The sequence below is a fragment of the Bubalus kerabau genome, chromosome 11 (assembly GCF_029407905.1).
Source record: "Bubalus kerabau isolate K-KA32 ecotype Philippines breed swamp buffalo chromosome 11, PCC_UOA_SB_1v2, whole genome shotgun sequence".
Lineage (NCBI taxonomy): Eukaryota > Metazoa > Chordata > Mammalia > Artiodactyla > Bovidae > Bubalus > Bubalus kerabau.
In genome coordinates, this window is record NC_073634.1 from 81,078,518 (window position 1) to 81,095,603 (window position 17,086).

The 17,086-nt window shown below is 54.9% G+C and overlaps 1 protein-coding gene and 1 long non-coding RNA gene across 2 annotated transcripts; both read right to left on the reverse strand.

Annotated features, from left to right (window-relative positions):
• Positions 1-4,818: 4,818 nt before the first annotated feature.
• Positions 4,819-12,378, reverse strand: LOC129622516 (uncharacterized). Its single transcript, XR_008700030.1, has 2 exons — positions 11,964-12,378; positions 4,819-5,163 (listed from the first exon to the last, which is right to left on the reverse strand). It is a non-coding gene; the product is annotated as an uncharacterized LOC129622516 (long non-coding RNA).
• Positions 12,379-12,655: 277 nt separating this feature from the next.
• On the reverse strand, positions 12,656-16,665 carry GDF7 (growth differentiation factor 7). The gene is made up of 2 exons (XM_055539156.1): positions 16,272-16,665; positions 12,656-13,614 (listed from the first exon to the last, which is right to left on the reverse strand). Exons 1-2 carry the CDS (start codon positions 16,663-16,665, stop codon positions 12,656-12,658), a joined length of 1,353 nt encoding a protein of 450 aa, XP_055395131.1.
• Positions 16,666-17,086: the final 421 nt, after the last annotated feature.

The following is a 17,086-nucleotide window of genomic DNA, read 5'->3' on the forward strand; positions in this document are numbered from 1 at the left end:
CATCTGTCTCTTATTGCTTCTTTTCCAGAAAGTGAATTATTTCTTCTAGGAAGTAAATGAAGACAACGACTGTGTTTCAAATCATGGGTCTTTCATTTATTAGGTGTGTGATGTTCAGAGGCTTCACCTCCCCTCCCCCACTGTCCTCACCCTTGAAAGCACTTGCATTAGCCTTAGGACCTTGGAAGGGTTTTTATTTGTCTTTAATGGGGTCAGGTGAGGTCTTGCGTATGGTATTTAGCACCCTGTCTGGTAGATGTTCTATTAACCGGTACCCAGAGGACGACAGCACACTTGTTTGTCTTGTACTCTCTTCCCTGTGGTGCTGTGCACGACTCTGCGATTCCCCATTTCTGCGTCGTTTCACCCAGCCTGAGACCTTCTAATTGTCTCAGCGTTTCTGATTCCTATTGATAAAGGAGGGGGCCACTCCCCCACCTGACACAGTTTTCTGACCCCAGGCCATACAGACCTCCCACACACAGCCCCAAGCACCCAAATGTCCCCTCGAGGAACTTATAGTCCTTTGGAAAAGATGTAAGAAGCAAAGTATTTTGGTTTTGTTTTTTTTTAATTGTCTGGGGTATAGTTACTTTACAGTGTTGTATTTCTGCTATACAAGGAAGTGAATCAGCTGTATGTATACATATATCCCCTCCCTCTTGGCTCACCCCACCCCCTCATCCCACCCCTCCAGGTCATCACAGAGCACCGAGCTGAGCTCCCTGTGCAGTACAGCAGTGTCCCACTAGCTATCTATTTTATACATGGTAGTGTTTATATATATATGTCAATCCCAATTCATCCCCCGCTGCCCCCCCGACAAGGTCTACATGTCTGTTCTCTCCATCTGCGTCTCTATTCCTGCCCTGCAAATAGGTTCATCTGTACCGTTTTTCTAGATTCCATATGTATGCATTAGTATGATATTTTTCTCTCATTGACTTACTTTACTCTGTATGACAAAGTGTTTCTTAAATGACAAGAGACATCATCTTTGTTCCTGGCCTCCACCTGCTGGAGAGAAGAGATATCCCTGGGCTCTTCCCTTCCTTGGTGGGGTTGAGCTCGGGGAGCGGGCCGTGCCTGGGACCACGTGTGCTCTGTGAACAAATACATCTCTGAGGCCTTGAGGCTGGAGCCCCTCCTGGAGGAGTGCCAAGGACAGAAAAGATTTCCCTTTCCAAGGGGCTGAGTTCCTGCGTCTGCCTGCTGGAGATGCAGGTGAGCCGTCACATTGGCCGAGGTGGGGAGCCGTTGTGGGACGTGGGTGTGTCCTCTTCCAGCAGACCGCAGGCCTCTCACAGGTGGGGGGCCACAGAGGGCTCCAGGTTGCCGCAACTCTGTAAAGAGAAACATTCTGTGGGGGATGGTGGGTGCTGTTCCTGGTGCCAGAAGGACAGGTGGAAAGGCGGACCTTGGGTGGGTTTGGAACATGCTCCTCGCCCTGCATTTAGAGCATCTCACTCAGGCCTCATGACCATGTGTGCCACCACGCAGGTGCCAAGTAGGGGACTCAGTCAAGACCTCAGAGCCGCTGAATGACCCTCAGCCTCTGCCCCAGGGCCACAGCCTCACCCCTTCCTCCCCGCAGCATCCTGCTGCCTCCTGGAGGAAAAGAGCAGGCAGGCAGCCTGGCAAGAGTGGAGGGTTGGGAAAGGGAGTCCCGGAAGGGCATTCGAGGGCCAGGTTGTCAGCGGAAGTATAGAGTAGATGGTTGGTAACGACTGAGTAGCGTTAAAAGATTGGAAGATGAGACAGGGAGGGGTTTGGGGTGGGATGTCTCAGGCACCAGGCGATGGGGGGTAGGGGGGTGGCAGGGGGTCAGAGCTGAGGCTCAGTTCCACATTCTGGTCTCTGCAGCTCTGTCCAGGGCCACCTAGTGCTCCAGAGATGCTCATTTCTATCTGCTCCTCAGAAGTGCCCCGTGCCCTGAACCTCTGGGATCCACACTGCTCCAGCTTTGAGAGTGCCCAGGCCTCAACCCCACCCCCTGGAGGCTTGACCCAAAATATGAGCTGCTTCTGCCTCCCAGAGCCCTCTCCCCCTCTCCCTTCCATCAGAGCCCTCTTGGCCCCCCTGGCCCCATCCCTAGTGAAGCACTTGCTGTTATTGCAGGAACTGGCTTTTTATCCTCCCTGCCCCACTATTAACACTCCTTCCTGCCCCTGAAAGAGAGTCCTAGGAGATGGGCCTTGTATCTAGTTACTCTATGCTCAGGGCTTATAGCAAAAGGCCTGTCACACAGATGAGTCAATAACTTGTTGTTTTCTAAGTTAATAAAAAGTTGTTGCCATACTTAATATGCAAGCTCTCAAGAAATATAGTTCCCTCAGTTGGTCAGACTTGTCAGAGGATCACGTCACTGGGACTCCTTGTCCCTCAGAACTGAGTGTGTAAATGGAATTGTGACAAGGACTTGCTTATTTATCCCTTAAGCACTTCCCCAGCCTCACTATGCACCACTGAGTCAGATTCCAGGACACAGGCTGGCCACTCTCAGCAAGGCCACTGCATGCCGCGGCCCATTCTTTGGCTGTCCGGCTGCAACTGTTACTTCCATTCTTCTGTGATTAGAAAACCTCTGGACTTTGGGTATTAGCAACGACCAAATATGTGGTTATTATGTGTTGTGAGCTAACCCTGTGCAGCACCCCAAGTGGGAATTACAAGCAACAATACACGAGCCCCGGCTCCGAGACAGCAGAGCGTTTTCATTTTGCATTGCATTCCTCAGACGTTCTGGCAGAGGGGCTGTGCTGACCTCCCCACACTGGGACAGACTCCCTTGCTGGGTGAGTCTATGGGAAAATTCCTCTTCCCGGGATGGGAATGTGACCCTGTGACTGGGCGGCCATGACAGCCAGGGGTGTGGGTGCACCTGCAGGGCCTCCCTCCGCATCCACAGGGGGACCAGCACCCCGCCTCTGCAAATCCACGCTGCGCGGGCTTCGCACCACATCTGGGCTTCCTCCCGCTGGCCGCTGCTGCAGGGCCAAGCACCTGCATGTGATTAGGGCTCGGCGGACGCCCCCAGCCTCACGGTCGGTGGCTGCACTCTGGTGACACATCACAACGGACGAGCTTCTCCCCAGATAACTGTTCCTTCTGAGCAGAAGAGAGCTTCCCTGGGGTACAGGAGCACAAGGCATCCACAACCAGATCAGGCAGCTCTGCTCTCAGGGAGGCAGCAGGTGGTGGCATCTTGGCCTCAGCCTGCCTTGAGATGAGCAGGCAGTGGGCACACCAGGGCCGGGGGCCTGGGGGAGTAGAGAAGTCTGTCTTTGCCTCCTTTTAGCATCGGTCATTGCAGGGCCTTTAGACCATCTCTCATCAGTGTTTGGGAAATAGGATAAAATTTTAAATGTGGCACCTGACTTCCCCTTCTCCCTATAACTAGCCCTTCTCAACTGAAAGCGTACTCCTCTAACCACAGAATTCCGGGGTAGGTTAAGTGGAGAGTGAAAAATACTAAAATGAAGAACTGACTGAGGGTTGTTATCATCAAAGTAATACTTTACCTTTTTCAATGACAGAGTCATGAAGCCTATGCGTTTACAACAACCTGCCAAATGAGTTAGTTACAAGGTGAACATTTTTCTGCCAAAGAAACTCCTTGGAACTTACCTGGTGGTCTAGTTCAAACCCTGTGCTTTCAATGTAGGGGGCACAGGTTTGATCCCTGTTTGGGAAACTATTAATAAGATCCCACATGCCCTGCAGTGCAGCCAAAATGTTTTTTGTTTTGTTTTAATTTTTTTAACTTAGAGGCTCCTTTATTTGGTAGTCATGAAAGAAAGAAGCAAAAAGGGAACTTTCTCAATTTACCTTTCACCAGAGAAAGACACATGACATGGGGACAGGCATTAAAATCCCACAAGAACACTGGATTGCAGTGGACATGCGCCCCATTGCTCTGCAAAAAGGTGAGTCACACTGGCCCAATCCATATCCCAGAGAAGGTGATCCTCGTCACAAGTCGGTAGTGAGGCCAAGTCCTCATCCCACAACTGCTGCTTCATCACTAGTTCCCCAGAAATACTTAGGAACGGATGAAATCAACAGCTTTCTCACTCAACTATGGGAAACAGCTGGGAGAGGAAGACTGTGTGGTCCATCCTCTCCTGCCCAATCTAGGGGAGCTGCTGAAGGAGCCGAGACAGCATCACCAAGCACAGATCTCTGTACTTGTCCAGAAGAGTACCGAGAAGCAGTGCCCCGTCAAACTCGCTGCAGGACATTCTGGTTTTCCTGACGCATGTTAACTGGCCTTGCAGAGGAAGCTGCAGCAGTTGGGCTTCTACTGCTAGGATTCACAACTGCGCAGCCTCCAGGGTGGGGGTGCCTGGGTTTCTAGGTCCAGCAGGAGCCTGATACATCTATAAACAGAGAATCTGTCCACTCACTCTGTGCTTGGAATGACAGCGATCACTCATTACCAATGCCAGTGCTTGTTTTCCAAAGAGAAGGTGTTTTCCTCTGTGTTTTGGCCTCCTCCCCTGAACCCAAGCTTGATTCTCCTCCCTTCCCCTGCAATGGCTTCATACCATGTGTGGCTGCACAGTGTCCTCTGCAGGGTCATACCAGCCACAAAGACCCAGGGAGCAGCAGCCCCATGGCTCAAGCCCCCACCCTCCTGGACTCACAGCCTGAGGTGTTTCAAGGGGGAGCAGTCGGTCAGCTTCAAGACTCATGGGCTCAGAACCTCCGGTTCCAATGTACCCACTCCTAAACTCTCAGAGGTTGACTGCTATTCTCAACACGGGAAAACACGGTAACAAGTCAAAAAGTGGTTCTCTAAAGACCAGCCAGGAGCAGTTTTAACAATAAAATATTTAATCAACTTATCTGTACAAAATATTAAGACGGTTAATGAAGAGTACACAAGCACATTTAACAAATATATACTGCTATCTAACTGTCCAGAAAAATAGAGATTGCTGTTTTATAGTTCATTTACATTCCAATATGTACAGTCTATTTAAATTTGAGAATACATATACACAGTGGGTTTGTACCTGCCCTGGAAGAGTTCCCTGCTAGCCTGCCTGGGCACAGGGGTGGCATTCATGACGTCAGCTCGTGCTGCCCAGATAGCCAAGCCGGGCAGCAGGGAGATGAACGGCCCAAGCACCAGCCTCCAAGCCTCAGGCCGAACCAGAGCTAGAAGACAGGTGACAAAGGAAATTTCAGCTTGTGTTAAATGAGTCTAAAAACCTCCCCCAGCTTCCCCATCTCACTCCCAAGCCAAGCTGAGAAACAGTGTCATTGCAAAACAAGAGAGGGGTCTATCCATCCCCCCAGATCGTTAACTGTGTCTTTAGCAGCTGACTGAATGGCATGTCATTCAGCTGTGATGGCATCGCCATCATTTTGAGTTTCGCCCATTTCCTTTAAAATCACTGTATCAGCACTGGAGGGCATGTTTGGCAAAGGGCAGGGTGCCCATCACATCAGACACACTGCCCGCCCAGCGCCTGTGCAAATGTACCACAGGTAAGCTGGTGCCGGACTCCTGCAGAAGCCTTCACAGTGAGAAAAGCTGCTGCTTCATATATTTTAAAAAAAAGAAGAAGAAAGAAAATGCTTTCCAAACTTTTCAGAATCTCCTATTTTCATCTATTGAAGGCAAGTAAAAAAATCATTACAGAAATCTTGCTAACAGAAATCATTAACTTTCCATGTGGGGTGAAATACTTGCAGCTAAAAGACCTGAAGTGACTCGAAGATGATTCTTCCTCATAAAAAACATAAAAGTTCTTCGTGCTACAGCATAAAGTGAAATGCCAAAAAACAAAATGAAACCATTACTCTAAAGATGCTCTCCAGGTGGAGAAAGACAGAGACGTTCCCCCTTTCCAGAGCCTCCGTTCCTGGCTTGGAACTTGAGTACTTCCCAGCCAGAAAACACATTTTATCACGATCTTGCTTTCTCCCTGAACTGTATCATCACCTTCGAAACAGAGTACTACATGGCTGACTTTGCTCTGACTCTCACAGGTCCTGACCCGGAAATATAAGTTGCAAAGAAAATAAGCCCTGCTAATGGGTGCAGCCTTCCTCAAGCCAGCCTGCCCCCCTCAAGCCAAGTTCCTGCTGCCCTGAGCCGCGGGGACACGTGCACCTTTTTCCGCCCTTGGCAGCCTTCGGTCACTCAGAGATAAACATGCAGACAAGGAAGGGCCTCTGACACACCTTGTCACTGCTTTTCAGACTCACTCACCCCCAGAAAAATCTAGGTGAGGGCCGCTCCAGGTTGAGAGGCGTGAGAGAAAACGGGCTCGTCACAAAGAATGTACAACAGGTATGGTTGTGTGTGGCTGCAGCGAACCTCCACCCAGAGATGACTCTTCCCCATCCTGCAGCCCAGGGAGTGGCCTCAAGGGAAGGGCGTGCTTCCGGGGCAGAGATGGGTTTGTATTGACCTCTAACTCAGCAGGACTCCCATAAATAAGCCCCACAGGGTGGGAGTCTTGTCACTGTCCGCCACAAGCACACCTCAGCCCAGGAAGGTCCAGCTGAGGTTCTAGATTCTAGCAGCCAAGTGTCTGAGCGGAGTCGAGGCTGGGAACAGATAAATAATTTGCCCCCGCCTTTGGATGCAGTAACTGCCGGTCAGGTGGAAAAGCACAGAGAAGAAAAGAACCGGCTGCAAAGAAGACCACCACTGGCCCATGCCCACCTGGCCAGATCTCCACACCATCACACTCCTGTTGGCCTACATCTTAAAAGCCAGTGAAAAAGAAACGCAAAAGCAAAAACACCTCGCTGCGTCTGGAAGGTCTTGAACCTCCAGGCCTAAAGGCACCTGGAACTTGCTGTGCAAAGCTTCTTCTTCTTCTTCTAGACAATTTATTTCACATCCCATTACTGACTTAGAAGATTAAAAGCTTCTGCACTGCCCTAAACTAACAGAGGGAAGTTCACCAGGCCAAAAAAGAGTGAAAACTGCTTCATACAGTAAGTAACACGTCAAACTGTCCTACCCACAGGCTCACCTGCCTGCAGAAACACCTCTTGGGAAGGCTCTATGAACACTCCAGCCCTCTTACTCCATAGGGGTGTGTGTGTGAGAGAGAAGCTAGTCCTTTCTTCTGCCAACACAGCACACAGACTAGATACTAGAGGGTACTAGCGGGGGCCAACGGACTGCCACTGGAAGGTCTGTCAAGGCAGAGAAAGCTTACCACCGCCCACTACCTGTGATTCTCTGGGGGTGTATTTGTACTTTTCAACAAGTACAAGCATGACTTGAAATGCAAACTGATTTTGCAATGACCTCACACGCCTTGATTTTACCCTGGGAGGCCCGGGTGGCCCTGCTACAGCTGCTGCCGCAGCCACGAAGCCCCAGCCTCCCAACGCTGCCCGCCGCCAAGCCCCAGGCCCTCTGCACACACAGCAAACAACGTGGAGGCAATTGTGGGGCGGGTGGGAAGAAGCTGAGCTCTGGAAGCACAAATGTTACAAGCAGAGAGCAGCCCTGAATGACGGACCAGAGCCCACGTGGCCAAAATCACCCCCACTGATGGACCAGGCCGACTTCCAACCCTCTCCATGCAGCCACATCCACGTAGCTAGCTGTCTGCAGACTGGGAGTGTGGCCTTCCCAGACAGAACAGGCTTCTCTAACCTAGAGCCTCGGTGGGAGTTAACTGTTTGTGCAGTTAAAACCCTGGGTGCATATTAAAGTCCAGGACAGCACAAAAGGAGGAAGAAACCTGCTGCAATAAAGGGGGCCGCAGGTTCCAGGAGCCAAAGGCTGAGCTGTCTGAAAAGTTAGAAATAACATCTTTTTCTCTCCTCCCTTCTCATGTTCCTTAGTGTTCAACTCTGCTACTGGTGTCCAGAGCTTCAAAAAGAAGAGGAAGCATAGCTTTTATGGCGTCTGCCCCTGGGTCACACCCCCAGTAGCTGGGCCACACACCGGCCCAGCAATGACGTGGCTGAGGGCCAGGTAGGGCCCTGGCGGAGCAGTTCATCCTCAGGTGGGCTTGCCCGCCTTGTCCAGGACTCCACAACAGCCCAGGTCCCTGTCTGGGCTGTAGCAAGGCGCCACCTTTTCTGTCCTCTCCTCCCAGAGGAGTACCCACAGTGTAGGAGCCGCCGCCCAAGACTTGGTCACAGAAAAATCTCAGCCAGGTGTGGCTCTATCCACCCTGGAGCACAGGCAGAATCCAGCGGGGCCGATAGCGCCCCTCAGCTGGGACATGATGTGAGAAAAGCCGTGGCTCTGGTGAGCTGAGCCCGACCTCCAGGACTCTTGACCTACCTTGCCCCGGGAGGATACCAGAGCAACATCCAAGAAGCACCAATGGAGGCCAAGAGTGTAATGAACAGACACACACCCAAACACACACACACACACACACACACACACACACACAAGAAAAAGCTACAGCACCTGTGACAGCCGCTCTGGAGCTGGGTTGGAGGGAACCTTCTCCAGGAAGTCACCTCTGCTCTGCCTTTGAATGACGTGAATGGGCTCTGGGGACGAAGGACAATTCTAAACCACGGGACCCAAGCGCTTCTCATTTTGCTGACGCTCTGAGCAGGGAGGTGAACCACCCATGACTTGCCAGACTTCTCCAGAGATGCCCAGTGGAGTGGCCTTCCTGTGGGCACTTCCATGGTGGGCTCAGCCTCTGCACTACCCACAGCCCTGTGGAGGGGTCCAGCTACTTCCCACCTCACTGCCCTCTATCTTCTGGGGTCACTCAGCCATGACTCTTTCCTCCCCAGTCCAGACCCTTTCTGAGAGCACGATCCAACCTAGGCCCTCTCGGACCCTGCTTTCCAGCACCTAACAGCCCAGCCCACCTGGCGTCCCCCAGAGGTCCTCTGCCCAAGGCCCACTGAGCTGGCCCTGCTTTCTGGACCTGCAGGAAGCTCTGTGTCCCAAGAATCCCCAAGGCCCCCAACAGCATGTTGGTCCAGAGGAGGCTACAGTGCCTTCTGGTCCTCTCATTGGATTCTCTAGAGCCCAAGTTCAAGCAAGAGGAGAGTCGGACTTCGCACGAGCTGCACTTGGAAAGCATTCAGTTTTTTGTCTCTGCTTTAAGGAAAAGGTCAGTCTACAGTCCCTAGTTATTTTCTGCTTTGAGTTTGAATGAGATTGCAAACAGGATAACTGACTTGTAGGGTTTGAGTTACACTGTGATGACATCCACAAGGTAATCAGACTCTCTTGAGCACAAATGGGAGTGAGGTTTCTGCTCCTGCTGACACCTCCTCCGAGAGCTGTGAAGTCCCAGTAGAAGGTTTGACGGGGCAACTCGCCAATCACACTGTCCACCTGTCTTCTCCCTCCCCTGCCATGGCAGCAACAAAACTGGCCAGGACAGGAGGGCGAAGGGGAGCATGTACGGGATGAACGGCGCAGCTCAAGCCTGCTTCTCCAAGCTAAGCTGACAAGGCCTGCCACCCTCTCCAGAGGACCCAGTCCTGCTGCTTGGAAACCCAGAATTCAACTAGGCAAGCACGGCAGCATCGGTGGGCACAGCCACTTGCCAGCGCTGGGGTCACCCTTAATACAGAAGTCTGGCTTCAAGCGGCAGTGACCAGACTGCCTGGGTGTCTGGCAGACCTGGCACCATCCCCGATGGCCCCAGCTGGCCTGCCCTGTGCTCCCCAGGCAGTAATGCCAAACCCTCCTCTCTAGCAAAGAATGGTTTGCAGGATCTCGATTCTCCCCCAGCAATATGGAAAGCTGGGTCTCCTTTGAGAGGAAGAGTTCGGGGACCCCAGGCTAAAGGAGGGCCACCTTCACTCACAGTCCTGACACTCTGTCCATGACTGTCAGCAGCCCGTTCTCCCATCCGTGGGGACCGGAGATTCCAGCTGGCTGATTTGGGCCTGCTCCCCACTGCCTGGAAGACAGACGACAGTACAGGGTACTACTGACCGTGCAGGGAAAACACTTGTGTCCACGTCTTGACAAAGCTATCCTAACCACATCTCCACAGCAAAAATCTGTCTGTCTCCATGTGTGATGGCCCATTTGCTGTCTTTTTTACAAAGCAAAACACATCATCCTCTCTGTTCACCTCCTTTTAACTCTGAGATACAGAGGCCTGAGACGGGACACGGTGGTCCCTGGTGGGTTTGTGCAGCTCCAGACGAAATCTAGGTGGCATTCCTTTTATCCAGTAAACAAAGAACACATTGAGGGCATCAGGGGTCATCGAAGGAACTGTCAGTGACTAAGGACAATGCCCCCCACCATGGGGTGCAGCCTGGACTCAGATGAGGGAGACACCCCACTTCCTCCATCACTTTCATTACATCTTGGTGGAAACAGGTCAACAGGAGGAAACAGAAAATGGACTATTTTTTTTCCCAGTTACAGAAAGCTCAGACTAAATCAAGGCATTTCTTCCCCTCCAATTGTTTCTCCTAGTCATTAACAAAGTATCAAATGTTTGCTTTTGTCCAAAAAGATTAAATATCCTAGAATTTCTTCAAAATAATATTTAGCTATAGTTTTTCAGCTCCCTTTCTAAATCTTCTAATATCATGACTTTTAATACTTTAGTGCCCTTTTAAAAAAAATTCTTCATTGTGACAGGTCTCAGAGTAATCACTATGCAAATACTATTCAAATCATAGTTTAGAAAATGAGAGTGTCACTTCTCTGGCAAAATTTATAGATGTTTGCCCAGTCACTGAAATTGACTGGAAGTGTACTGCAGCAGCCGCTTTGGGATTTTTGTTTTAATGAGAAGAGACTTGCATTTTCTGGTTATGGATAGCTACTTACATAGTCACAGCATATAAATTCACATTATAAATGTGCTTTCTCCTCCTTTGGGGGGATTTTAAAAGATAAAAAGGACTCAGGTGGGGACCCTTAAATAAATGAGTTATATCTAAATCTTTCAAATCTCTCTTTAAGACTGTAATCTCTGAGAATGAAGATTTGTATAAATCGCCCTGGATCTTAGCATCCAAGACAAGAAGAGTAGCAAAGAAGGCCTCTCAGGGACCCTAAAGGAAAAAGCCCAGCACAGCCTTAAGCAGGAGGACCAGGAGGGCTGCAGGGTTTCTCAAGAAAGCCCTCGGAGCCCCAGGCAGGTGGAATCCAACCTGTTTCTTTCCCTTCTCCCAATCATTTACACAGGCCACAGAGGGCCCCCAGGCAGAAATGAACCAAATAAAACAATGAAGGCTAGCATGTTCTGCCTCCCTTTTACAGGGACAGACAATCCTACTATCAGCAAGACTTCTTGGGGCAAAACAGAGAGACCAGGGATAGTCTTCCACTTCTGACCCCCACACCATGGTCCTTCTGAAGGGACCACAGCAGCGAAACTGCAGATGCCCCTCCACGGAGCAAGGAGGGGAGGGACCGACCTTCCTCCTGCCCTGAACCACTGGGCTGTGGGGAGCTGAAATCTCACAAAAGCACTTTTGTGTGGCTTCACTTCCCGTTACTATCACACTGCCAAAAACTACAGCAACAACACAGTGAAAGCGTGCAAAAGCCGACACAGACTTGATAGCTAAGCACAAGCACATGTGGGCCACTCCGAGGGTGCCATTTGGAGGGGGCTGTGCCTACCTGGCAGACAAGCCCCAGTCCTCCATCCTTGGCAGGAACCTGCCCACCCCACCCACCTCGGTGCCTCTTTCCAACCCTAGAAGCCTCCTCCCAGCTCCTTAGAAAAACCTCCTGACAGGTCTTTAGGGAAAGTTATAGCAACCCCCTTTCCCAATCCCCAGACATTGCACCAGCTTCCTCCTGCGTCCCCCCAAGGCCCTAGGACCACCTTGGTCCACCCAGCTTAGGAGCTGCAGGACCTGGAAGACACCACTCTATCCCATGACAAGTTAGATCAGACCCGCAGTTAAAAGCCTATCCCCCATCTCACCTATCCCCTCCTAAACTGTTTTTTCCACTTTCTAGATAATTCCCAATTGGAATTGATTAAAAAAAAAAAAAAAAAAAAAGTGGTGCTGACCTTTGCAGAGATCTGGGAAGCTCCACAATGCAGTCTTTCCGACAAACTCCCCTTTCAAAACTGGGAAATGTTAGACTTTTGGAAGTTAAAGGAAAAAGATGAGGCCTTTTGCAGCGGTTCCTCTCCAGAGTTAATGACGCGGATGCAACGCAAACTTTCAGAAAGGGCATTACTGTCTGCCCCAGGAGCAACACCGGGAACTCTGCCCCCTCCCTCCCAGCCAGCTGTGCCCCACACTTGGCCAGAAACAAAAAGGGAGTGAAATGAGACTTATTCGAGTATCCCGTTAGTTCCCCCCACTCTGAAGACCCCAATTCCCTAACCCGATTCTACTCGATTTAGTGCCAGTTACTGTCACGGCAACGCAGCAACCCCCTACTCTCCCCAAAAGGGGGCAGTGGGCGCAGAAATAGATATCTATTTGCAAAATACACATGACCTGTGACATTCGGTAGCGTCAGATCCTCTCTTCCCAAGGCCTTCAGATGCGTCCACCGTGCACGTGCGCACGAGTGAGGAGTGTGCGGCTGTGCGTGCTGGTATGTGAACGTGCGCGCTCCCTCCTCCATGAGGTGGCCGGGCCAGACTCGGACGCGCACCCCAGCGAGGCGACAGGCTCGGCCCCAAGCTGCTTTTCAGCGGGGAGTCCCTGGGTGGCGCGGCTGCCCCCGCCCTGGCCCGCGGCCCGCATGCTACCTGCAGCCGCACGCCTCCACCACCATGTCCTCGTACTGCTTGTAGACCACGTTGTTGGCGGCGTCAATGTAGAGGATGCTGATCGGGCTGAGGCGCGCGGGCACGCAGCAGGAGGCTGGAGCCGCATCCGGGGCCATGGAGTTCAGCAGCGTCTGAATGATGGCGTGGTTGGTGGGCTCAAGGTGCGAGCGCAGCGGGAAGTCGCACACGCCCTCGCAGTGGTATGCCTCGTAGTCCAGGGGCGCGATGATCCAGTCGTCCCAGCCCAGCTCCTTGAAGTCCACGTGCAAAGGCTTGCGGCTACAGCGGCTCCGGCCCCTGCGCCCGTGGCCCCGGCCCGCGCCCCCGCCGCTGCCCTGAGCTGCCCGCGCCCCGGCCAACGCCGTCCGCCGCCGCCTGCGACCGCCGATGACCGCGGTCGGCGAGCCCACGCCGGGTCCGGAATCGGGCCGCGACTCCACGGCAAGCGCGGCCCCGAGCGCGCGCGCCTGGGAGCGGATCTCTCGGAACAGGCTCTCCTTCCTCTGCGTGCGGGAAGAGACCACCAGCAGCGCGCGTTCCTCCGCCGCCGCGCCGCCGCCGCCCCGTAAACCGAAGCCCAGCGGCCGCAGTGCCAGCGGGACCCGCGCCGAACCCACCACTCCGCGCAGCGAGAGGCAGAACGCGCGGCTGGTGCGCGGTTCCCGGCGGTGGCGCCGTAAGGCGTCTGCCACGTCGAACACCTCCCAGCGCGCGGCGTCCAGGAACTCGGCGGCTCGGGAGTGCAGCAGGCGCGGGGCACGCGCTGCGCTGGGGCACGTGGACAGCAGCAGCAACGGGGGACTCGCGCTGCCGGGGCCCCGCGCCCCGGACTCGCGGCGCAGCACGCGCAGCTCCGCGCCCAACACCTCGTCTGCGTCGGGAAGGCTGGACACGTCGAACAGGAAGTTCAGGCCGGTCTCGGCTGCCGATTCGTCTGCAGGGGATGGGCAGAGACAGATAAAGAACGGCAGTGAGAGCGAAGCGTGCACCCCGTAACTGCAAACAGTCCCAACTTCCCTGGATGTGGGAGCAAGGCTCGCTGGGGCCGGCGCCCACTCGCACATCTCGGCTCCAGTCCGTCAGCCTGGCCCAAAAGAGAGGGAGCCGTCGCTCAGATTATCTGGATGTGAGCTTTATTTCGAGCTAAATGATGTCCGACAACCCAACCAACGTAGCGCGCCTCGTCGGCACCCGAGACCCAAGCCTTACGGCTCCTACAGTTCGGCTGCCTGCCCCAGAGCCATGGGTTTTCGAAGACTAAGGCGGAGGCCAGACTTTCGGCCGGTGGCAGAAAAAGAGGCCTGGTGGGCGCATCAGAAGTCGTGCACCTCTTAAAGACCTGGAGGCCAGGCCAGGCACGGTCCGGGGACTGCTCGTTATGGCCCTCCTTATCCGCCAGGAGAGTCTCAGAGTCTCGGTTGGGCGAAAACCGAAAGTTCTTGTCCCCTGAAACCTGCTTCTGCGGCTTCTCTTCCCTAGCCCTGCCTGGACATTCCAGCCGGACACGATCTCCCGTGCAGGCTGGACCTCCAAGATTCGTCCGGAAGGGGCACGTGTCCGCAGGGCTGCAGACACCCTTTCCCGCATCCAGCCTCCTCGCTCTGCCGGAGGGGAACTGAGGCCCAAATAGGGGCCGGCTCAGCCCCTGGTCACAATGGGAACTCCAGGCTCAAGCTTCTCCCAGTGTTTCCGCCACCTCCGACGGATGGGAAAGGCGGCATGGAGCGCAAGCCACTTTCTGGGAAGGGCTTAAAGCGGCCGGGACGCCTTGCTGCAGGGAAGGCAGAGGACCGACTGGCCTCCCCGCCAGGGCCCGCTGGTCCCCTCGCAGACCTAGCCTTTCCCTCCGTTAGGACTCAACTCGGCCTCTGGGATTTTACTTCTCGTCGTAGACACTTTTTTCCTTTGGGGGCTCAGAAAGGAAGAAAACAGCTGAAAATTCCACCAAGAAGCAGATAAGGAGTTCCCTTTGAAGAAGGTCATATGGTTTCGTTTTGCCCCAAACGCGAAGAGACTGTGCAGACTCCCCCCACTGTTGGAGCGTTGCTCACCAACCACTGGACGCCAAGCCATTGACTCCCCGGGACCGAAGTGTGGGTGTGCTGCCCCGGCCTCTTGAGCCCTCAGGCAGCCCTGCTCTGAGTGGAGGCTCAGGGCAGAAGGCAAGCAGGAGAGGCGCTGGGCCAAGTGCTCCTTCAGTCTCCCCATGCTTTCTCCCCAGGGCTTTGGGAGCGGCAGCACTCTCTCTGAGCTTCCCCTGCAAGCCTCTCCCTGGTTTGAGATTCTGCCGATGCATCCTCTCCGAAATTTCCTGGGATTTAGCTTAGGCTGAGGCCACTGCAGGCCTAACTGGATCTAAGGAAGAGGATCTGGTGCCTCTACAAGCTCAGGGCCATACACATCTCACCTCTCCCACAGCTGGGAGACCCCCTCCCTCCCCAGGGTCTGCACACCAGGATTCAGGCTCCCTAGAAGTACCCTAGCATCCCATCCAGGGGGCACCCCAGGCTCTCAGAGAATGCTTGAAAATTTCCACCAAACTTTAGGGCCATTTGGGCCCAGACTGTCCCTACATTCCAAATAAAGCGGCCTGTGTAGACCCTGTGTGCATGCTGGAGGGAATGAGAAACCTGATTACTGCACCCCCTCTGCCTGCCTTCCCAGGCTAGTGGTGGGCATACGGAACCCCCAGTGGCTCCCAGGCAGGGCCTGGGTGGCAGCAGCACTTACTTCCCAGCCCTATTGCCTTTCTTTCCCTCCTGCCTTCCAGGCTGGGTCTCTGGCTGGATAGAATTAAGGCCGAAATTACTTGCATTTCCGCCTGAAATTAGTTAAATTTTCCCTATCTGTCTGCTCTAATGGCTTCAATAGAGATTAATAAAATCCAGATGACACTCCCCAACCACCACTGCCTCACCCAAGTCCTACCTTTGGAGGGCTCAGGGTGGAGCAAGGTGGGGTGCTTGGTCTCAGAGAGGCCTGTATTCCTGCAGGTTCGCGGGCCCTCCTCTCCTCTCTGCATAACGTCCTCGCCTCTCCCTCTACCTCCCCAAGGATCCAGCCCCAGGCAGGAACCCGCCTCCACCCAGATCAGCCTGCTGAGAAGGGCCCTCCTCGCACCTGGTGATGCCACCAGCCTCTCCGGAGCCCTGTACTTTAGTCTGATGCCCGCTCTGTCCCGCGTTCCCCTCTGTTTCCCCGAGTTTGTACGGCCCTCCCCGCAAGATTGGGAGCTGCAGAGCAATCAAGCAGCCAACGCCGCCACCACTGCTCAATCCCTCTGGGCCGAATCCCCTCCTTGCTTCTCCGGATCTCCAACTTAGCCTGCCTCCTCGAAGGGACCCGCGGGGCTGGCAGGGCCAGGGCACCCCGGGCAGAGAACGGGCATAGCCCTCTGGGGCCGCGGGCCCCCGCCAGCTGCCGCGGCTCTAACCAGAGTCCTGGCGCTGCGAGGTCGGGTTCGTGGGCCTCGGAGAACTTTCTAACACCTGAGCCTGGGATGTGCGGGTACCGAGGTCCCCCCACGCCACACCGAGGGGAATGGTGCTGGGGCGCAAGACAGGATGGACGGGCGCGGTAACGGCAGAGTACCTGGGATCGCCTGGTCCGCGAAGCCGGTGACTGTGTCCGCGCGGCCGTGGCGGCCAGATCCCGAGGTGGAGGCGGCGACTGGCCCGGCCGGAGTCCTCCCGGCCAGGCTCCTGTAAAGCGACATCATGAACTGGTGCGGCACCACCGAGCCGTTCCTGAAGCCGGAGCCCGTGGCGCGGCGCGCACCGCGGGGCCCGGGAGACGCGGCGGCCAGGGCAGCGGAGGTGCCCTCAGCCGCGGCGAGGGTTGTCCCGCTGCCGCCGCCGCCGCCCCCCGGACTCTCGGCCGGCCCTGCCCCCGCCGCCCGCAGCACGGCGGCCGCTTCTAGCCCGTCGCGGGGGCGGCAGGCGCTCAGCAGCCAGAGGCACAGCGCGGCAGCCGCGCTCAGGTCCATGGGCTCCGAGGGCCAGGCGGGCGGGCGGCGCGGGCTCCGTGGCTTCGGGAAGTCCCCCGGCGCCTTTTGAACATAATGTTTAATAATGGGGGAAGTGTGCGCTGCAAGCTGCGCACCCCCCTCCTCTCCCACCCCACCCCACCCCACCCCCGTCCAACGCCCAGAGCAGCGCCCCCTGCTGAACGCTCGAGCCTCAGCGCCGCGCCCCCCTACTCCGGCCTAAAGGCGAGCCCCGGGCCGGAGCCTCCTCGTCCCACCCGAGCTCTTCGTCCCAACTCTTTCCAGGCGAGTGTCACCGACCCGAGGCTCCCGCCACCCACCTGGGCCCCGCCTCGCTTCCCCGGGGCCAGGCGACCAACCCCCCTCCGCCCACGCTGCGCCCGGGGCCAGATGCGCCCTCGGGAGTCAGAGGCTCCGAGGC

Excerpts from the sequence above, each read along its gene's own strand:
- GDF7 (XM_055539156.1), bottom strand. The coding sequence starts at position 16,665 with ATGGACCTGAGCGCGGCTGCCGCGCTGTGCCTCTGGCTGCTGAGCGCC. Across the intron at positions 13,615-16,271 it reads CGCGGACCAGGCGATCCCAG|ACGAATCGGCAGCCGAGACC; the intron begins GTACTCTGCCGT and ends CATCCCCTGCAG.